Source organism: Astatotilapia calliptera, chromosome 2, assembly GCF_900246225.1.
Source record: "Astatotilapia calliptera chromosome 2, fAstCal1.2, whole genome shotgun sequence".
In the NCBI taxonomy this organism is placed as follows: Eukaryota; Metazoa; Chordata; class Actinopteri; order Cichliformes; family Cichlidae; genus Astatotilapia; species Astatotilapia calliptera.
In genome coordinates this window covers 4617789-4640750 of record NC_039303.1, presented here as the reverse complement: position 1 = coordinate 4640750, position 22962 = coordinate 4617789, and the positions used below count along the sequence as shown (strand labels likewise).

The window sequence follows — 22962 nt, the reverse complement described above, 5'->3', positions numbered from 1 at the left end:
AACATTAAGTGACATTTAATATAATTTTCAATATTTTTAAGCTTAAATTGTCCTCCAATTGTAAAAAAAAAAAAAAAAACACCGTGAATCCATCCTACCTGGAAAAACATCCTACCCAATGTTTCTGCGCAGACGCGGCGCATGCGCACAACACCAACGCCAAATTAACTTCTTTTTCTCTCACCCATTCTTTATGGTTAGGTTTAGTCGCAAGTCACCGTCAAACTATAATAGGACGTTTTGTCAGAGTAGGATGGTTTCTCAGAACACCGCCATTAGCGCTAGCTTAGCAAGTTTGGCTTACAAACTACTAAAACGAGTACTTAACAAGTCTGTTAATTTATTCCAGTATGCAACAATACGGCCCCTCTCTGTATCCCACCTGGTGTGGTCATTTAAAGTTAAAAGCATGGTAGAGAAGGAAACAAGTGACGGGAACGAAAATTAATTCAAACTCACCTCCCGCTAGGCTCTTCTTGCGGCACACACGTTTCCTGATAAATCCTTTTTCTTAATTATATTATTATTAAAATAGTTCAATGGCTAACTGTTAATAGCAACTGCTACATTCGGCACCGTAGCTAATTAGGCTCGTTGCACCTGTCAACAAAACCAAGACCACGCCCACATGGACCCTTTTCTTTTTTCATCCGAACTCATTCAACTGCTTTTAAAACGCACACCTTTAAAAGAAATTAAGACATTAAGAATGTCTTTTCTCCTTAAAGGTTTGCTTCTTTATAAAAGGAAATAATTTCCCTTAAAATAGATCATGGTTTTGTTTTATATGCTGCTTTGTCAAGAGGAAGATGGCATCATGCAAAGAGCACAAAGAGATGTAATGATGGAGACATAGAGAAGGCCAGAAGGAGCTGCACAGTCTTTGTGGATTAGACAAAATCATATAATATTCAATTCAATAAAACTTTATTGATCCTGAAGGTTGACCCCGAAGGAAAGGAAGGAGGGTATCTGCATGAAGTGATGGTGCTTTTTACTTTAGTGCGAACAACTCATGAATTTCAAAGCTGTTCTAACAGTCCAACACTGGTCTCTCAATCTCCCGTTGGAGAGCCGTGAGCTTTCTATGATGTTATCCAAACTTACGTTCTGTGATGTTGTCGTTCTTTTTGCTCAAAGAGCAGGTTCTGAGAACTCACGACCGCAGTGCACTTCCCCAAGATGTGATTGAATTTGCGCTCAAAGGTGTTGTTTGAGCTAGCCCCTCCAGATGTAATCCAGTTTTTCACTCAGAGGTCTTGTTCTGAGTGTTCACGGCAGCCGTGCGTTCTCCAAGATCTTCTCCGTGCTGCACTCAATGAGCCCATTTTGAGAAACTCACGCCTCGTCCCATCATTTCAATCCCAGCGGGCAGCCTTGTGGGGGTTTGAACAGCCGGTTCCGCTTCCTTAATTCCTTAATTCCTTAATAAGTCAGGGCCAAGCCAGCTCCGATCCGCCAGAACCCTGTTACCATGGTTCCGAATAGGTAGATATCTTCAGCAGTCAGGCTCACCCGAGCCCAGACTTCTCGTTGAGAAGGGGTGTCGATTGCATTCAGAGACCAGTTGATCAAATCCATAATTCTCTTTTAGGTTTTAGAGAACAGACTGTGAGAGACTGTTCAGGGAAAAGTAATACAAAAAACACGAGACTAGACAAGGACATAAGAGGCTAAGCAGGGAAGCTAAGGGAGAGGAGGAGAGGAGAAAAGTGCGACCGCCTTCGTCAAGAGCAAGAGCAGACAGGTAATAGGTTGCAAATAGAGGATCTTAGAAAGCCCGGAGTGGCAGAGAATATGAGAGCGTGGTGCAGGAGATTTAAGAAGACAATGAGATAGTGGCGAGTAGTGACAGACGGGTTCAAGGTTGGGGTGGGATCATGGAATCTCCCTGGCCTATGAGTTTTGCAGATGGCAACTGCAACCTGTTGTGAGAGTAGAGAGCCTGGAGAGGTGGGGGGAGCCAGCAGAAGAAGGTTGAGCGATTTGGAGACAAACTTAGTGATGCAAGGCTGGAATGTTTGGACACGTGCAGAGGTGGGAAAGTGGATATATTGGACTAAGGATGTTAAACATGGAGCTGCCAGGAAGGAGGAAGTTCTCCGAAAAGATTCTGTTAGTGAAGGAGGTGTGCAGAGGGTTGGTGTGACAGACAGGACACCATCAACTGTGGCAATAAATGTTATGCATTTGGGCTGATTAGAAACCACCACTGTGCACTTGCTCACTCAATACCAGCTGCTTACTACTTTTCCATAGAAGGCAAAGTCCACTTCATACAAAACATCCTTAAATTTCCACACAGAGTCAGTTTTAAGCTCCTCTTGCACATTAGCTCAGCTTCATTTCATGAACACATTGAACAGTTAACAAACTCACAACAGCAGCCGTTTCAGTCACAACATCCACAGTTTATATTAAAAAATATAACATCTGCTGTAAGAACATCATTATAACCTGAAGCTTCGATAAAAATCGCCATAATCATGACCAAATGGGTTTAATTTGCCATCTACATGAAACTGCATATTGTTATCATAGCTTTGTTTTTTTAGAAAAAAAAAAAAAATCCCAATGCTTCTGGTAGAGCAATGTGAACGTCCGCTAATAAACACTTAGATTTGCTCGAGACAGATGCAAGTGTGAGTAGGTTTTATTTTTTAGGTGAAGAAAAGATCTAAGAAAGCAAAAATACTTGGTGATGCGTTCAAGTGCTGATGGGAGGCTCTGAAATCACCTCTTATTGCTGCCAAGTGCATGTCTCTAAAGTTTCACCCATTTTAGTTAAGTGTCTAAAACTCTGCGTGCGATCTGTGCTTTAAGTAGTGCCCTGAAAAATAAGAAGAAATTTACACACATTTCACCTAATCAGCGTTGAGGATCTATAACATAGGAAGTGGTGAATGCTTTCAAACACAGCAGAGGACATGAAGGAATAAAGAGCCTCTAACCTCACTGAGTGACATGGACTCCTAAATGCACCACGTGGCTCGAGCCACTTGCGATACTACACAGTGTAGAGGTTAAAGTGTTAAAGGCTGTCCTGATGCTGAACTCTAGCTCTTCAGATCACTACCCCAAACTGGAATAGTCACAGTGATCCATTCATATATCTCGAGCAAATTCAAGTCACTCCAAGTCTGAAATTTTAAGAACTACGTAGTATTTATAGTTCTCTGTGAGACTGCTTTGAAAGGTTAACCATTATGTCATGATTTTAGGGAAATCAAAAACAGAAATTACAAAAGTCGACGTTACATAAAACTTTTTTTTATAAAACTCTCTTCAGATCAAAAGCCATGGCACCAGTCAGTCATCTACATCTAAAAGACACCCACCATCATCCAGACGGGGGCACAAAGTGACATTATGATGCTAAGACTTGGATGCGGATGAATGCTGTGTGATAAAAGTCAACCAAATAATAATAATAATAATAATAAATAAAATGTTAAATCTGCATGTTTTACACATTACAGCTGAATTACTACAGTGCATTTTTGACACGATCGATTCTTAATTTACTTAAGCGGTAAAAACATCTCCAGCATTTTTTTGATTACGATTCAAACTGGCATACAGTTGTTGTTGTTGTTTTTTTACAATTATTGGCCTTTAAGAAGTGAATGTAAAAGCTCCTGTGAGTGCGATCAGAAACAGCTGAGCGATCAAGTTCGTTGGTCAGTCAGAGAGAGGTCGGTCGGTGTGTCCGCTCCGCCGCTCTGCGTCAGTCAGTGCAAGTGATCAGTGCTTCAGTAGTGTGTCGACAACAGCAAAGTCCCATCAACCGGCCTAGGTCAGAGCCCCTAAAAATATTAAATATCACTCTTAATTTGCATATTTTATACATTCTTTACACTAACTGTGCAGCTCTCCGGGTCCAGGATTCTTGGAGGCGAACCAGCTCAACTCCTCAGAATAAAGTTGAGCAGAGTTGCTGGGTGAGTCCTATAATTTAAAAAAAGGAAGAAGAAGAAAGGTCTCAACTGCTCACCCAGATTACAATAATCTTGTGAATGATGTTCCTGCAGCAGCCAATCACAGGCCAGCATTGGAGCGTCGAGATTATCGCCTCAACGATGTTGTGAGCAGTCTGAAACCTTCGTGCAGTCCATCGAGTCAAGTTGTTTCTTTTTTCCTTCCTCAGCTGATGTTTCAAAGCTTTAATTCTCCAGGAAATTCTCCAAAAAAGAAAACCGTACGTCTCCATTTGGTCCACTAGGATCACTTCCTTCCTTTGAGTCTTATTACAGCTGCTGGTTGTGTGCTTAGCATTTGAAAAAGCCCACTCTCCTGTGGCTGCTGCTTCTTATCCAGTGCAACACTGCCCTCAAACAGGATCTGACACAGCTTGAATTAAAATGACAAGAAAAACAAAACAGATGTACCCCCCTAAAAAAAAAATAATATAATAATAATAATCACGTTAGCTGAAGACTGAGGGCGTCTCGTGTTTGTTCCGCTTTCCCGATTGCTTGCTGAGCTTCAGTTCGCTGATGCGGAGCAGATGCCGTCATAACAGCTTGTCAATCACTGCGACTCCTGAAACAACGAGACGACCAATCAGAGAAAGCAGATTTGCAAACAGGTAATACGTGTTCAGCCCGTCACGTTCATTTCTCCCGGTACTGTAGAAATACTGCCTGCAAGGAGACCTACCAGCATAACTTCGTCCATTGCTCATGTTGGTGGGAATGAGGCTCCACTTGTCTGTGGCTGGGTTGTAAAACTCTACAGAGGACAGATTGCAGGACCCGTCATCTCCACCGATCACATACAGCAGCCCGTTAATGGCACAAACACCTGGGGGGGAGCAATGTAACATGTTTATTTTAAAGATCAGCACAGGAAATTTGTCCCATTTATCATTAAATGACCCAATTTACAAAATAATCAGCGTACACCACGTTTACGTATGTTTTATTAGCAATACAGGAGAATAAAGGTTTTTAGTCATCTCTTACAGATCGAATATCTTTAAAGAACAGGCCAGTAGAGTACATGAACATCTTAAAGCCAATCTGAACATCATGCAAGAAAATATTGTAAATATTTGTACATGTAAATCTAACAAATGGCTCTTACCCATAAACGGCAGCTGAATAGTTATTTATTAGTAACAATTTAAATAACTCAAGGACCAAAAAGAAAGGCAGTCATCAGCTTTTCAGAGGGAGAAATAAAGCTTTAGCCAGAGCGTACGATGAATAGATCGATAGATGCTGTGACCGCAGTCTGACCTGCGTTTCGTCGACACATGTTCATGTCGCAGACCAGCCTCCAGGTGTTGGTCTGTGGGTCGTACACCTCCACACTCTTTCTCACCAGAGGACCGTCATGGCCTCCTGCTGCATACAGCTGACCACACAACACACCCACACCTGGACAGAAATATTTTTTAAATAAATATCAGGAGACTGTGACGGTGAAATCCTCCAAAACCCCAAATATAGTGCAAATTCACCACAAATGAAGAGCTTTAACAAAACAAGTTCTGATTTTGTTCAGATTATTTTTACAAAGCAGTTAGCGTCCACCAGGGGGTGCTGTTTCTACCAGTTAAATGGTTAGAAAAAGGCCAATTCACCATCATAGAGCGGGATGATTAGATGCTTCTAATACTGATATTACACAACACATTATGATCAGAGCATGTGAGCATTCGCTTGGATCCCACTGATGGAAATTTCTATTTTTCCTGAATACTAAGGGTTGAGCTGTGATGCTGCTCCCTGTGTGGATGTACAGTAGGCAGGATACAGTGTGTGGTACCTGCTCCACTTCGCCGTGTGCCCATCTCAGCTACATAGCACCACTGATTAGAGACTGGGTCATATTCTTCCACTGTACTGAGACACTGGCGTGATGCACCATCATAACCCCCTACTGCGTACAGTTTACCTACAGATAAACACAAACCGGTTAAAAACAGCATATACATATTTAAAGCTTGGATTTTCATTCTGATGGCATAAAAGGTAGCTGACACACAAGTCACTCTTACCATCAACCACCCCTACACCCACGCTGCTGCGTCTGGTGTTCATGGAGGCGACGTACGTCCACTCGTTGGTTTTATAGTTGTAAACCTCGACTGTTGACAAACCTGAGACACAGATGCAAAGAAAGAAGGGAGAGATGTAGAAATGGGAAAGACTGGAAGCGAAGGTCTGCGGTAAAGGGTTACCGAGTGCGTTATCACATCAGTCTGTGAGCCTTCTACACCCAGCTGGTAGATGTGTTGTGAGAAGAAAATAGATCTCCTGCCTCCTGTGTTTTAATGGGGTTTAATAGAGCATAAGAGTGCTGTGCCACTACAAGCAAATGTATCAAATGAGGAGAACAGTCAGATGATGATACCAAGGAAAAACAACTTTTTTTCTAAAGGGAAAATATTTTTCTTCACTTGCATAGAAATTTACCTTAATTTCCTTCAGTATAAACAGTTCATAATCAGTATTTTTATATTAATTGAAGGCAGTGCAATGAGATCCCTGTGAGCAGCAACTGGATGTGTGATAGTTCTCAAACTGCAATAATGTGACAAATGTATCTATTCCGACTGAAATTTACTAAACTTAAAAATATGTTTATTTGAGTTACCAACAGGCACATTATGCATAAACCCACTGCTATTAATAGCTACATGCATTATGTGTACCTATGCTTCCATTAAAGCCTCCCACAGCATACAGTAAATCGCCCAGCACAGCGGCTCCCAGCGTGCTGCGTCTCTCCTGCATGCTCGACACCGCACTCCACTGGTCTCTTGTGCCGTCGTACACGTCCACCGTACGCTCCCGCAGCGAACTGTTGAAACCTCCAACCGCAAACACTCGGCCCGCCATGGAAACCACACCTGGGAAACAAGACAAAGAATTTGGGGATGAGATCATAGCTTGTTAAATTCCAAAAGTCATTGCTTCTATGAGGAAACCACAAGAATGTTTAGAAACCAACATGTCAGAAATGCACAAAGTCTGTCTTGAATCCTTGTATCTTTAACAGTCTTTGTTACACCCTTGCTGAACCTCCTTCATAGGACTCTACTAGACCACAGCTGGTCTGCTGCATTGTTCTACTGATTGTTTCTCCTTTTTTCAGTGCTTTTGGAGTAGGGCTGTGCGATATGACCAAAATCTCATATCCTGATATAACCCCGCTTTATTGTGAAAGGTTTATGTGGAACATAAACAAGCAGACACGCGAAGGTGTTACCGTCATTGTTGCTAACCACAACGCATAAAAACAGGCGCTTGTAGTGTGGTTATATTAAATATAAGAGAAAGAGAGAACTTTAAGAAATTAATACAGCCACTACAGTGACCATCAAAATGATGAAAAATATTGCCTTAAACAGTTTATTTTGCGACATCACGAAACAAACGATAGCGTAAAATGAAACGACAGATGTTTTTATATCGTCATATCGAACAGCCCTATTTTGGAGTACAGGAACCAAAACCATAATAAGTTTACAGAACTTTTTGGGGCCGTTTTATCTGCTACTACAGAGTCAGTAGTTTTGGTCCATACATATATGTAGGCTTGAGTAATCTGGATAAAGCAAAACTAGTACAGGTATACATGTATATAGATTAGTCATTGAACATAAATGCAGCACAAGCCACCAGCATTGCAAAAATATACATGTAAACCTTAAAAAGAGGATAAATAAGGAAATATTAATGCACCGTAAATTGATCCTATATAATATACATTTTAACCTGGTATATAAGACCATATATTCCTGTCAACATAGTACAGGGCATCCAACACACTGCAAACAAATGTAGAAATAAGAGGTGAGAAATAAGGTTTGGGCGGTACACAATTCCCTGGGAACAGTGCAGACAGTCCCCAAAACTGATTGAAATGCAGCCATTATTTCTATTTTTCCATCAGAAGTGCATTTGCAGCAGTGTTATCCAACCCGCTGTTTTCAGATGTCACTAGACACACCAAGTAATGAACTAACCTGCCCGGCAGCGTCTAGAGGGCAGATCGGCCACTTGGTACCAACGATCTTCCTGGAAGTCGTAACACTCCACGCTGCGGATGGCTTTGGGAGCCTGACCACCCACTACAATCATCACCTGCACGTCCACACAGACCCACAGTAAGAAAATACAAGCGCACACGTGTATTTTATGTTAAAAACCTTCAGCTTTGGCACATTTCTGCGTGTACCTTTGGGATGCTGATCGGAGTTCGTGGTCGCGTCCTATCAGTCTTTATGAGGTGACGCTGGTCAGCAGGCAACAGGTGATACTTCATTGCTTCTATGAGGAAATCTTTACAAGTGTTGTTGTTCTTTATCAAAGCTTCTTCCTCTACAATCTGAAACAAGGATCAGATTTCATTCAAGATGAAGACACAGTAGATTTCTGTTGAGTACTCAGCCTTTCAGTCTCTGGAGGCATTTCTAAATGTAATAACTCCTTTCATCAAGTCCCTCTGTTGTTGCAATACATGTTTAAAATGTGGCAACAGTGGCAGAGACATGAACACTACAGGTGGGAGGCGAGAGAAAAAAAAAATTACGTGGGAAACCGGTTTCTTGTGTGTGACTTGAGCAAAAAAAAAAAATCAGTGCTGCTGAAAGATTTGCATGTAGGCACACTAATTGTAGCAGCTGGCCCACAAACACGATGACTAATGTACTGCACAAAGACGAACAAACAGTGATTTATTTCAGCATCAACTCTTCTTAACATACTGTGATGAAAACCATTTGTAGCTGTGGGAGTGACTTTGTTATCCAACCTAAAGGCCAGAAACTAGTCTAACATCTTAGTAGAGCAGCGATTCCCAACTGGGACGAGCCATCAAGGTACGGCAAACAAAGCTATGAGCTGAATTTATTGTATATCACATTAACAGTGGGGCTCTCAAATGTAAAGCGGATTGAGAAACTAAACAAGCAAATCATTAAAAATCAAATCAAGGACAACATAATGAAGGAAATGCTTGATACACTGGTGTGATGGTCAAAGTTGTGGGTTGGCCAGAGGAGATTTTTAGCTCACATAATGAGCGATAGCAGTCTTAGGTTTGAAAAAGCTCTTTTGAATATTCAATTATATCTGATGGCACGGCTGACTGAAAGCCATGATTAACCCCCGTCCCCTGTTGGTCAAAGACCGATAATGTTTAAACAGAATTCGTTTTACCTGTACCAGGTAATCTCTGGAAAGCAGTGGAAGTCTCACATGCTCCATTAGTTTGGGCATGTATTCCAGACGAGCTGGTTTATCATGTTTGATCCACGATATCATTGCCTCGAACACCTAAGAACAAGGAAAAATATGAAGGATATGGAGAAACTGCTCCGAGGTAGAAGCGACCACAGCACTTTATTACATAGACTCTCAGTTACTTTGTTTGGCCCCACTTTGTATTTACAGGTGCTTATCTACATCAGTACTCCACATTTTCAGGGGTGTGTGAAAGTTTGAAAACTTTTGGGATCAAAAACTTTAAAACTGGGAACAAAACCTGTTGACACAAGCCCAATTTTATCCCATCCCCTTGAAGTTAAGAGGGCGTGACAGATTTTTCTTGGAAGCTGCTGGATGTTAGAAATGTGCAGGCTGAGACTGAAACAGTGAGACTACCAGTGTATAAATACACGACACCTCATAATCCCAACGACTTTCCTGTTTTGTAGATGCCGTGAAGTTTCAAGACTGATCGCTCCAGGGAGCAATCGACAGAACAGAGGCTGCAGACACTAGTTTCATGCCACACCACATTCATATTCATTGTGCCACTTCAGTCCCATTTATCTCTTGATTGCCTGTAGGGCAACTCCACAAGAGCAAAGGGGGGGCTGCGTGCCCCTCACATTGTGCACAAAGGACTCCAGCGATGGTAGCATAAAAAGACTCACCCAACTCAAGGGATGCACCAGTTTTTCTCTAAACATAACAAACAACCTAGCAAAAAAAACTGTTTTAAATCGCATCTTTATACAATTCATTACTAGAAAGCCTGTCAGAAATGCAAACACAATTTGTTCCCATTTCTTTAGCTGAATCTTTGAAAGAAAAAAAAAAAACACCAAAGATAACAGTTTGACGTGCATAGAAATCGTGTTTTTCCACCAGTAGGGCAAATACCAAAGTGCTATTAGGTGGAAACCTAACTTACTGTGGCAGTATGCACTTCAAAGATTAGAGGAAACTAGTCAAATAGCAGAAATGGGCAACTGGGAGCTAAAAACTACCAGCAAATAAATCACTATCTGAAAGTTACGTCCTTAACAAATGAGACAAAATCCAGCAAAAACCCAACTGGCCCTTTTGTTGAGCCAGTTGTTTGTTAAAGCCTCGTCAGAAATGGTGTGAGGGGAAGGGTGGCTGTTAAGAAGCCATTCTCATGGAAGAGAAGTGGACTGAAAACCAGTGGCAGCGGTTTTGATGAAGTGATGAATCCAAATTTAAATTTGGACTGGATTAACCAGAGCCCAAACCTCAACATTACTGAAGCAGTGCGGGATCATCTTGACACAACAGAACAAAAGGCAGCCACCAACATCCAAAGCCTGGAGAACTACTCCTGAAGACAACTCAGACAAGCTTTCTAGTAATTTCTTTAAGAGTCCGGCTGTTTAAGAATAAAGGTGATCATAGCAAATACAGACTGTCAAGCTCCTTTGTGTTTATACCAGTTCTGTTTTTGCCTTATATGCTGTATTTTTATATAGGATTGCACATTTCAATCCATCACTGCACCCATTTTCAATTTTCCTTGCAAAATATAAAGAAATAACGGCTGATGCAAGACTTTTGCACAATGTAAAGCAATAAAAACTGCAATTTGGGTTATTCTCCTCTCAACTAAGAGGTTAATAGAGGGGGAACCCTGTTTCAATGATGCATGAACACTCACATGATGGAAGAACAAAGTCAAATTGAGACAATACACAAAAATGACCTCAAGAAGTTAATCCACTCACTTCATTTAATCCACTCACAAAACAGCTGCAGCAGGTAAATCAGAGCTAAATGACTGTGTCTGCTGATGCAGTTTGTTTGGCGCTTCATGGTTAGCGTGACAGCGTCCAACTCCCCGCGTTTATGTTTGAATCAACCTTTGCTGTCAGTGCTCTGACAGCAGCATGTCACACAGCTGCTACATCAAACTCTTGCTGTTTGACAGGTTAACTGCAGACAGATGCGCCATCCCCAGGAATATACGTCTGCTGTCAGAGTCAGCCCATCATACACAGCAAGTGTGGGATGACTCTTTTTTACTGTCCCTTTTTCTGAAGTCTGCTTTACTTCAGAGATTTTGTGATCACTGAAGTGAAAATCTGTTATGGATTTCATTTTCACTCAAGCATCTTTAAAAAAAAAGAATAAAAATCTCTATCTTTATGGTGACGCCTGACCTTTTCCTCTGTTGACACGGTGAGTTTGTCGCTGGAGATGAGGCTGCACACCTGCTGCAGAGAAAGGCTCAGAAACTCCTCGCCCTGCACCACATCAGTAAAATGCTGCTCTGAGAGACACAAACATCCACAGCACACATTAAACACTGTCCCAGCAAGCGAAGCTTAAATGAAAACATGTTTGTTGTCTTTGCTGTCCAAGACACCTAATGTATTCCCTAGACTCGTGTCAGATTTTAAACACCTCATAAATCAGCCAACTCACAAAGTGACACATTATGTGGCGCGAATAGAGAAAGAAAAAACAAAAATCTTACCAGCGTAAGCATGAGCCTGGTTGAGAAGCTGTGTGCATGTATGCAGGTCAGCAAAGGCTCTGATGCCCAAGCAGTTGGTGGGATGAAGCTGAGATTGCAGGAATTCGCAACAAACCTGACGCACATCCATCAGCTGGAGGAGGCTGGCTGCAGGCAGCAGTACCTAATATTTGTTTTTTTTAAAAAGTCACAAAAAGTTGAGTTAGCAGTTTACCTCCACAGCCATTCCCTGTGTACACAACTCAAGACTTCATCAGCACAGCAGGTCTGTTATTCAGTGAGCTAATCAAACAAACTCAAACGCATCATTCAGGTTAGGAAGCAAACTGATACCCGGTAAGTTTATCAGTAGGATTAACTTTAAGGATCGGACAGAACTGAAGAAGCTTCTCGGATGAGAGGTGAATCGTCTTCAAGCAACTTAAAAAAGTCCAGACGCTTTTCTTTGCAAGCTCCTTAAAGTAGAGAAACTCACATTTGGTTTTGATCTCTACTTTGAATGAGGAGCTACTAAACCACTTCCTGCAAGACTTTCAACTTGGTGCAAGAGCCTCTAAAACGAAAGGTCACAAACATGTCAGCTATGCTTGCCACTTAGAGTTTATAAACACAAACATCATGGATTTAACAATTTTCTGCAATTCTTCATCCCTCTATTTTCTTTACCAGCAATGAAAAATAAATAAATCCAGCCCGGGACCATAATCAGCCAATAGCCATAGTCCTTGGTCCTGACCAGAGTCGACCTCATATATGATCACAAGCCAGTCCGATTCATGCATGCACAACACATACACGCTGACAGCCACGCGCCAACATGAAAGCTTCTCACTGGGCGTGAATACACAACACCGCATGGCGACGACCCCAAAAACACTTGAAACAACAAACCTAATCAGACACTTAAAATCACCTTCATCTCGCTGAACACTGACATCAACTGAGGCTAACAAAGGCTAAAGCTATCCAGAGCTCAGAGCCAGGACTAAGACGGCAGCCTCGGTACGAGCAAAGGCTCAAAGCAGAGACAAGTGAAAAAGAAAAAGAGCTTGATGTCTGCTGAAGTTAGGAACACTGGAAACATTATTCAAGTACCTGAAATTGATTTTGTTATATAAACCTGTTGAACCTGCTTCTGTTTGGTAAGTAAAAGTGGGTGTGCAGCAACTCATTTTCAGTTACGTGTACCTCTTTCCACTAAAGAAGATCCTGCAACTTACTGCAATTAGGGAGAAAAGCTTAGCCTTCACTGTAAATCTGCCTTTTTTGTTGTTGTGTTAAAAACAAAGCAAGTCCTTATCCTTTACAGCAGAGCGCTTTCACCCCTCCTTGGCACGCCAAACCGAGTCCCTGTTTATCGCAGCTCAAATAAAGGTAACTAGAAAAGAGCTTTTTATCAACACGATATAAATAAAGTCCTAAATAAAGAGTTATCTGAAAAATCTGGCTCCAGTCCGCCTTCTGCAGCGTTTGTTTGTATTGTGATTTTATTGTTAGAACACTAGATATTATGCTAAACTCATCACTGTGACATAAAGATAGACGAAAAAGAAAAAAGATTAATAAGACCAAATAAGAGTTTGCACACATTCAACTGGCAACACTTACTGCTCGATCAGTACTGACCTTGGCCACTTGAAACTATTTTCTAGACCAGCCCTCATTTTTTTGGCTACGGCTATGTTTTTAAAACGGGTGCCGCTTTTTGTCCATTTCAACATTTGTGACAAGCATCTAGGGAACTGCCGAGAAACTGATGCTAACAAAGCTACTCATTAGTTTAAGTAGGTCAGTGTCTGTCTGCCTCAACACCTCGCTGTTTCTTCAGACACACACACTCATCCACTGAATGAGTATTGTCACTGTGTCCTCTGTTTCCTGTACACAGCTGCCCCGAAGCCTTGCATCTTCTAAAACACAGCATCAGGCCCAGTGAAACTCTGTTTACAGCAGCTGTGACACACCAAAACACACACGGCTGCAAGCAAAACAAAAACACTTTTAGTACAGAGAAATGCTGACTTTCAAGAAAAGAAAAAGAGTCTAAATCCAACTTTTGACAGATTTTTTTTTTTTTGTCAAAACACACACACACACACACACACACACACACACACACACACACACACACACACACACACACACACACACAATCAGCGAGGCACGCTGCTAACAGTTGGAGGATTTCCTGCCTTGTCCAAGCACACTTCCTGCACTAATAATCAGAGGAAGTATCTTGCCTGCAGCTGGATCAAGCTGAGCTGTGAGAGAAGTAATGCAGCTACCACAGGTTAATGCCACCGAGCTAACCAAAGCCTCAGCGCTGTGCTTTCACAGCAGAAAACCCCACAGAAAGCTCTGTGTTTGTCCTCTGTAGTAAACATCTGCTCCTCAAACACGGCCAATCGGACCATCCTGATAAAAGGGAAAGACTTAAAATGACGACAATCCCTTTCAGGTATTATGCAGCTGTGTCTGAAACACATTTATGATTAGAAACAAAAACAATAATATCATTAAAATGCTTTTGTGAGCAACACTTTTATTAAAATTAATTTAGGTCTTAAAACAGGTAAATAGAGGCACTTTCCCCAAGAAGGACAGTTCAAAATATGTGTTTAGTTTATAGTTTAGCAACAGTGTTTAAAAAAATTAAAGCTTTTATCCACCCCAAACAGGATTAATATGCAGTTATTCTTTCTTGTACTTAAACTGGTGAACAAAAACAAAGGTCAGGATAAAGAAAAGGGCAGCAAGTTACAAATTTCCTTCTTAAAACAAAGGATGTTTTGTAAGAGCCAGACTTATGCTGCGATCGTTTTGCTTGGAGCAGCAGCAGCACCACTTTGATATAATTATCTAACTTGTTAAACAAGTGTGAAAAAAGAAAGTGTGACAACATGATGTTTTAATATGCAGCTCCCCAGGCAGCTCCATGTTTACTTCTCCACTGTTAACCATTAAACAGAGGAGACGACCAGCTTACAGGGCTAGGCGTTATTAGCAAAGGTGATTATGTTATTGCTGCTAATATACAAGAGTCGTTTTAAAGCACAAGCAGTCTTCAAATGAACACACAAGCCACCATAAGAGAGCAGAAACGGGAAGGAAATCTAGGATTCTCACCTGGACGTTGTCCTCTGTGACCTCGATCTCTGCTGTGTAAATATAGTCGACCAGTTTTCTCAGAGTCTGACCGTCCACCTCTCTGATCTCCACCTGGTGAGCTTTACTCTCACTCATATCACCTGCGCACACACAGACACACACAGCTAAGCATACACACAACTGTGTGCAGCATCATACACAATGCACCAACAATAGTGTGCATGTACCTGTGAACATGGCACAGAAGTAAGGGCTACAGGACGCCAAGACCACCCTGTGAGCTGGCACTTCAACGCTCCCGGCTACCAGCTGGACGTCACACAGCATCTTTTTACTGGAGGAAGGACAAACAGACGGCGTTATGTACGAGAACCTTCAACTGACGATGTCCATAACTAGACATCTGATTTTATCGCTTGCAATTTTCAGATTCGTCATTATTTTTGTGCAGAAACACTCAATTTCCTAATGTTACACACCTACAAACACGACGTTTATTAGAAAGTAAATCTAAACAGACACGTGGCAGTAACACTATGAGATTAAGGCATTGAAACAAAGAGAATTTAACTCACTTTTCGATAAAGACTAAAAGAATTACTGACATTAGAACATAAATATGTCACAGACATACGATAAACACAAAATAGAGCAACAGATAAGCATTAATGCTTCTGGTCATTCCAGTTGCTTTGTCAATTGAGAGTTCTGGAAGGATTATTTGAGTTGCGTCAAAAATATAAGACAGAATTATTAAAATGTTTTTTGTACAAATGTGAAGTTAAATCTGCACTCAAGAGCCAAGCCAGGCAAGAGGGGCACCTTTGAAGTACAAAAACTCTGGTATTCATCACCAGTTGATGAAATATCACAGTAAAATACATGAACCTGGGCCAGTTGTGTTGAGGTTCACATTTCACAATTAACAAGCCCACAGTCGTTTTTGTCATGCATGTGCAGAATAAAACATCCCCACCCAACAGAAGAGGTTTGCCAGTAGCTGTTCGACAGTGATTTGCAGTTGAAGTCGCTTCTTTAAAAATGCAGCAGTTCAGTTCAGGCAGAAGTCATGTACTGCTGCACTGACATTTTCAGACAAGCCAGGTGAACAAGCGAAGACTTGCATGTCCTTTCTGGCTTACAAAACTCGATACGGCCTCTTCGTTCTCAAGTTAAAACGAAACGGTAGAAACCACAATTTGAGCTACGCACCTCCTCAGGTCGTTCATCAACTGAAACGCTTTCCTCATGTGCGTCTGGTTGAAGGTGTGCATCCCTCCATTCACCGTGTCCTCTTCTGAATCGGTGGCACATGGTGGACGCGGTGAGGCCGGTGTGGCAACCAGACTGGTAAGACATAAGAGGCGGTGTCTGGATCAGCGGATAGCGATGATGACAAAAGGCAACCACAAACCATAACAAAGCCTCCACCATCTTTTACAGATGACTGTAGACACTCACTGTTGTACATCTCCCCTCACCTCCTCTGTACATATGGATGATCTGAACCAAAAATAATTTTATACGGCTTCTTCACTCCATAAAACTTGTTGCTACAGTCCAGTTCTTATGTAATTTGGCATAGCTCAGCCTTGTCTCCTCATTTCCCTTCCTTAGGAACAGATTTTGAACAGCCACATATCCAATGAGACCATTTCTGATAAGGCTTCAGCAAACAGTGGACAGATCAACTGAAGGTTCATATGCATCTCTCAGATCCTGTGTCACGTCTTTGTGTAGATACAACACTGGCTCATCCTTGAGTTAGGTGCCTTTTTATCCTTGAATGGTTAACTGGTTAGTGTTAAGTAGAAAGTTTGGATTTCTCAAGACAATCAAAACAACAACAACAACAACAACAGAGTCTGGCTTCTTGGAAGCAAACTACAAAAAAATGAGTATGTGTATACTCAAAGCTGATCCATTAGACTGATGGATGTCATCTTCGCGTTAATCCAAAGGTACCAAATAACCATTCAAGCATGTCTATTTAACTGAGCATACCTGCTCTATTCAAGATGATTGGAGGAAAGGTGTTCTTTGACCCTATCCTTTATTAAGGATTAAAGCTGGATACATTTTATGGTCAGTGCATCCTTTAAAAGGGTAAAAACAGCCACAATATATAGGGTTTCATTTCTTTTAACGAGCTAAGCAATTAGTGCCTATTTGCTGTGGAAGATTAACAAACATCTGCCACACAGATGGCATGTGCATATTACTGGTAACTTCTTTTACACAGGGACTGCACAGAAAAAGAAGCCCTCACACATGCTTACAAGGAAATGGGGGGAGAAAGAGCATGCAGACCCGAAGCTTCAGCCCAAACCTTAGGATATTAATTTACAAGCAAATGTGACCTGCAGCGAGCTGAAAGCACATCTGATAGTGTCGGACAGAAAAACCGCTGTTTATTTAAACAGTGCTTGGCCGTCTCCACCGTGCATGTACTGTACGATGTGCTATCTTAACTCTCAAAACAAGCCGTCTCTTCACCCACAGATAATCAAGCATTTCGAAGAATTTATGATGCTTCACTGAAAAGTCCCAGTAGCTGCCCGGTAATTCGTTTTTGTTTAACAGCTTACGGTAAGCTTGTCTTCATGCGTCCAAAAAAACCAAATCAACAGGAAGCTGTTCAATTCATATTAAGTTTGTTGTGGGTTAAGTTAGCTAGCTCCTAGCATTGCTAACCAACATATAACCTTATGACAGCCATGGATATCAACTGAAATCGTATTCTAAGCTACTTTAAAAATAATTACAAACCAACCCACTTTCAGTCAACTATCTACAGTCTGGTTTGGTTGGCTGCCATCAGCTGAGCAGCCAGTGATGCTAGCTGACTAACGGGCGCTAACTAGTCAACACAGCTAGCCCCGAGTTCGCGTGCTGTGAGCGAGCTCTCGAGCTGTCCGTGTTGGGTTTCTGGCCACTACATCGCGTAGGTTCAAATGTCATCCAGCAGATGCAGAAGCAGCCTGAATCCCATCTTTAGAAAACATAATCCCCACCGATGAGCCAACTCACCCCAACGACACACCGTCCATCCTCCCGGAGTCAGAGAACACAGCGGGCATGAGCGCCGAGCGGCCGGCTGCACGCAGATCGTCTATTAGAAAGATGAGTAACTCCGCAAGACTGGCATACACAGATGGTTTTATATGGTGACTCACTCCCTTTATTTTTATGCACATTTTTAAAAATAGTTATACAAACTGTATTAAAACACAGTAAGCCAACCTTTGAAAGATAATAAGTAATGACAAGAATTATCAACAAGACCACAATTTCATAAGAGTTATAGGGTTCATCGTTCTTTCTTTGTATCATTCGTCTTTTGTTGTCATTTCCAGTGAAAACAGGATCAGGGATCAACATTTCCCTGAAATTACTAAATGCTCCTCCCACGATAAACTTGAATTTCTCTTATCTTAAAAACACAACTGATTTGAATTTAAATTAGCTGGATGATTATAATTCAGATATGGGGTATGCAGAACTATTTCTATAAGTTAATTGTTCCTATTTTAACAGCACAAACATGCATTTAGTTTACTTCAGCAATAACAAAAAATAACTTGAGGAACTTTCTTCTATCAGTTGAGGTTAAAATAAAAATGCTTATAGGCTTTGTATTAGCACTTTTATGCACTATTTGCAAGGGATTCAGCAAATTATAAAAGTGGCTCAAAAAATAACTCTTTGGACTACAGTTAAAAAAATTACATATCAAGTTCTGCACGTAGTGTAAATAATGGTCGTCTCTATAATAAATCTTTCTAGCTCCACCCACTGTTTGACTTAGTATTTTACATTCACAGTCATCTGTCCAGTGATCGGAGCTTTATTCTGGCTTCCTGTGAGTCAGAGATTTTTCTGCTGTTGTAAAACACTGAACGGGTTGGTGTCAACAGCACTCCTCTCACAAACTCTAAAGGGAATAATTATGAGTTATACACCGGAGTCTTCTCAGTTAGCCTCATTTAATATTGCTAATCTCACTCGCTATGAATTGAAGTTGACTTAAAATCCTATTTGTAACCTGTGAAAAACAAAAAAACCTGCAACCCTGTGCCTGAAGAACTGAACTCTGTGTGACCTTTGGGGAAGCTGTACCTAGATCCCTGTAGGGTGGCTTTGAAGGGAGGTTGTCATACAGTTTACAGGGAGTAAACACTGGGAAGCATGCTGAACATAGGCACGCTCAAATACACTGGAAAAGCAAAGCTTGGCCTGATATGTTTGGCATGTGAGAGGTGCTTCACATTAATATGCATTTAGAGTCTACGCTTGTGCACAATACATGTGGTTAAATAACAAAGAGAGAAGGTGTCAGCGGCACTTTGTCTTTCTCTGCTGCTCGTGCTTAAGTCTCGACACCCCAGGGGATCATTTTTACTCCTTAGTTTTTTATTTTACATTTTCTATTAGGATCTGTTAATCTGGTTTAAATCAAGCATTATATCTAGCAAGATTATGCTCAAAATACTTTGCAAAACAAGCATTACAAATTAACGCTCAAACCTTTTGTGAAGTGTAACTTTTCATTAAATATATTAAACAGGATACAAGGCAAGGCTGCACAGAAACGTTAAAATCATAGGTTTTCCAGGCCTGTTTTCTGCATTTATTTCTGATTTCCTTCCTGGAAATGCACATTCTCATCTCCAGGCCTCTTAGGTCAGGTTTGTGATGAGTATGTGCATTTCCATGTACTAAACTGATAACAGAAGACCAGCATTCAGTTTTAAGTTCGCTCGAGGTCTCTTCCAACTCTCATTCCATTTAATCTAAAGCCAAAATGATTCAGTCAAACAATGAATGTATGCTACTAAACGTGCTTTATAAAAATCAGGCATGAAAGGAGTGATAAAATGCAGTGTACAGCTGTAACAACATCAGGTTATAACACTCAATGTTAAAAAGAAAAATACTTTCATATAAAAACACCCAGTATTTGGATATTTTCCAAACCAGAAACAGGTTCAGAGTGAGAGCTCTCACTTTATTCTTCCTTTGCCTGTGCACCTACTTTCCTCCATAAAATCTTGTAGGTCATGTAGGTGTTGCTGATGACATCCAGCCCTTACACAAGCGGATTTGGTACACACTTTAGCACCATGGCCGGTTACGTTCATCTATATCTGCCAATACCTAACACCTCTCCCCTTTGTTTGATGGACACTAAATACTGGTTGCTCCCAGGTGAAAATATTTATCAGCTGGCTGAATCTGTGAGGGTTTTAGGAGCCTGATATTGTGAAAACCTGTCATCGATGCGTTTCTGTAGATCAATATGGAGGAAAAATAAAAAGACAACTGGTAAGTCTTAAAAAAACAAACAAAAAAAACAAAAACAAAGCAGCAGTTAATCAAAATGAGGATGCTCGTTTATTTTTTATGTTGTATAGGAATAACAAATACTGCTTTGGTGATTCACCACCTCCAAAATGGCCGATGTAGCAGAAATCCATGATTTCCAGGCAATACTACCTCCTAGTGGTCGTTTCCTGAACCCAATTTAAAGAGGAGAGTTTAAGGATTTAAAAAGGAAATAAAAATAATTGTTCCCAAACGTTCCCAAAGTGGGGGGTTTAAAAGCACTTTCTGTTGATCTGAATTAAGACTGCGAGATTAGATAGATTTTTAAAACATTAAAAACTTTAATAAAAGCAGAACATAGGGGGTGAGCTGAACACATGAATTTCAAAGGATTTTAATCTAGGCAAAACAAAAAAAGAAAACAAAAAGAAAACTGGGACGGGAAAGTGGGGCAAGAGTACAGTGAAAATAGTCCCTGACATTTCTCAAAACAATAAACAAAAGAGAGCAAAGAAAAAAGTTTTAGGGTCAAGAAGCTGAAGAAATCCAGTCCCATGCTGCCGGACACTGCCACAAACTTTACCTAAAACCCTGAGTTCATGGTGTGAAAACAGGCAAAACTGACAGATCTGCAAATCAAACAATCGATTTTTTCTCATTTGAAGCAGTGACTGACAAAAATTATACTTAAAGAATTCAACATAACAAAATACAGTTCAATAATTCACAATTCTTAGTATTAAAGTCCATAACGTGTGGAATAAGAGGACAAGAAGGGAAGTCCTGGTGGGGGGTGGATGGGATCCAGAAAGCAGGCTGTGTGGGTGATGGGCGTTGCTTCCTTTTTAATTGAACTCGAAGACCACCTCTCACCCCCTACCTGGACATGTGTAGCTCGTGTGTGTAAATCAAGTCCATTTCAATTAGAAATGAATCTCTCATCGTTTGAGGGCGCCATTAGTAGCCACTGCTAAATCCACCACCCCTGTTATAAGGAGCCCCGCTCCGGTAAGAAGTATAGTTGCCCCCCTTCATCGCTCCGTAACTGGAGTGCTGCTGTCCATAGCCGTCCCCAAAGTCCCCATTGCTGTACCCGCCACCCATCTGGCTGTCGTATTCGTCGTATCCCCCGTAGCCTCCGTAGCCATCCCCCCCGTTATAGCCCCCGCCGTAGCCGTAGCCACCCCCGTAACTACCGCCGTAGCCGCCTCCGTAGCTGCCGCCGCCGCCTCCTCTTCCGCCGCCGTAACTCTGCATCCCTCTCCCTCGACCCCTTCCTCCCCGGCCGCTGGTGGACATTTCCTGCTTGGTTAGAGCCTTTTTCACCTCCACCTTGTTCCCGTTGATGGTGTGGTATTTGGTCAGGACCGCTTTGGTGGCGGAGTCGGTATCCTCGAAGAAGACAAAGCCGAAGCCTCTCTTCCTGCCGGTCTGCTTGTCGGAGATGATCTCGGCCTTCTCCACCGCGCCAAATTGCGAGAAGTACTCGGTCAGGTTCTCCTCAACGATGTGGTCTTTCACGCCGCCGACGAAGATTTTCTTGACATTGGCGAGTATGTCCGGGTTGTTGGCATCCTCTCGCGCTATGGCCCTTTTCACCTCCACGTTGTTGCCTTCGACGACATGTGGCTTAGCGGCCATTGCTGCGTCGGCCTCCTCCGGCGTGGAGTAGGTGATGAAACCGAAACAGCGGGAACGTCCAAGCTGCTGGTTCATGACCACCACGCAGTCGCTAAGGGTACCATACTGCTCGAAGTACTTGCGGAGGCCTTCATCGGTGGTCTCCACGTTCAATCCCCCAACAAAAAGCTTACAAAGTTTGGATGTCATGGTTCCTCCGGAGGATGGTGCGCAGCTCAGACCGTCCCTCTTCTTCAATGAACCGACGTAAGGGCGGGCCGTTTCACTCACGTCTTCGTAAGACGTTCCTCTCGCTGATTGGTCACCTTAAACCAAATCACCCCCTCACAATCGGCGCGCGATTGGCGTCACTGTCCTGTTCCCTTCAGGTCCCATCGGAAATCTTAATTTCCTGAAAAAGGACCGCGTAAATTTCGACCTTTGTTTTTCTTCGAATACAGTAATAAAGCTACACCCCCGATAAATTAATTTTACTTAAAACACATAAAACGTCAATCCGTGTTTTATTTTGTGTCGCACTTTAGACCCACTGGGACAAAATATATTTTTTCCAAGTGTGTACGTGAACCACGTTCAACCCTAAAATAAACGAAACTCATAAGCCTGAATTTCATGTTTTATTTTTTTAAGTGTATATTAGCTCTGCACGACTGGCTGTTTCCAGCAATTACAGCTGTGAAATGCAGTCATTTCGCTGTTAAACTATTATGATCAGAGAAAATCTGAAGTCGCTACAGCCTTAATAAATTAGGTTAGCTGGAGGCAGGCGCTTCACAATAAATGCAACTTCTCTCAGCGCCCCTCCCCCCTTGTTCCTGGAACACGATTTGAGCCCGACAGAAGCGAATAACTCCCATCACATAGTCTGACACACGAAAAGCATTTTTCCTATCAAATTCAGCTTCTTAGTTTGATCCACCTAATTTCTGATTGAAAAAAAAAGACATTTTGATAGGACACCTTGTGGAGATTGTTCTGCAAGCCATTTAAACTTCAGTCTTAGTGGTCGTGCAGATCTGAAATGTAAATTATGTTAATTTAATTCTATGTGAATTTTCAGTAGTGGTAACTGAGATTGGATATAATTTATTCATTTAACACATACTTATTTATCTTGTTTGGCAAACATGTTGCAAAACACCAACTGTAACCAAGTGAAAATATAGTTAAAAGGTA

The 22962-nt window shown here is 41.6% G+C and overlaps 2 protein-coding genes across 3 annotated transcripts; both read right to left on the bottom strand.

Annotated features, from left to right (window-relative positions):
- Window positions 1-2328: 2328 nt before the first annotated feature.
- klhl3 (kelch-like family member 3) lies at window positions 2329-17948 on the bottom strand. Of its 2 annotated transcripts, XM_026182237.1 has the most exons (17): window positions 17851-17948; window positions 16033-16167; window positions 15048-15154; window positions 14839-14960; window positions 11713-11875; window positions 11396-11505; window positions 9174-9290; window positions 8191-8340; window positions 7979-8096; window positions 6662-6859; window positions 6005-6106; window positions 5773-5901; window positions 5241-5381; window positions 4660-4803; window positions 4426-4542; window positions 3995-4341; window positions 2329-3806 (listed from the first exon to the last, which is right to left on the bottom strand). In XM_026182237.1, the coding sequence occupies exons 1-15, from the start codon at window positions 17898-17900 to the stop codon at window positions 4514-4516; spliced, it is 1815 nt and encodes a 604-aa protein (XP_026038022.1). In that variant the 5' UTR covers window positions 17901-17948; the 3' UTR covers window positions 2329-3806; window positions 3995-4341; window positions 4426-4513. The 2 variants fall into 2 exon arrangements, with proteins under 2 accessions (XP_026038022.1, XP_026038016.1); XM_026182231.1 differs by having other exon boundaries at window positions 2329-4341.
- A 2243-nt stretch (window positions 17949-20191) lies between these two features.
- On the bottom strand, window positions 20192-22379 carry LOC113030650 (heterogeneous nuclear ribonucleoprotein A0-like). The gene has a single exon (XM_026182289.1). The coding sequence runs from the start codon at window positions 21973-21975 to the stop codon at window positions 21103-21105; it is 873 nt and encodes a 290-aa protein (XP_026038074.1). The 5' UTR covers window positions 21976-22379; the 3' UTR covers window positions 20192-21102.
- Window positions 22380-22962: the final 583 nt, after the last annotated feature.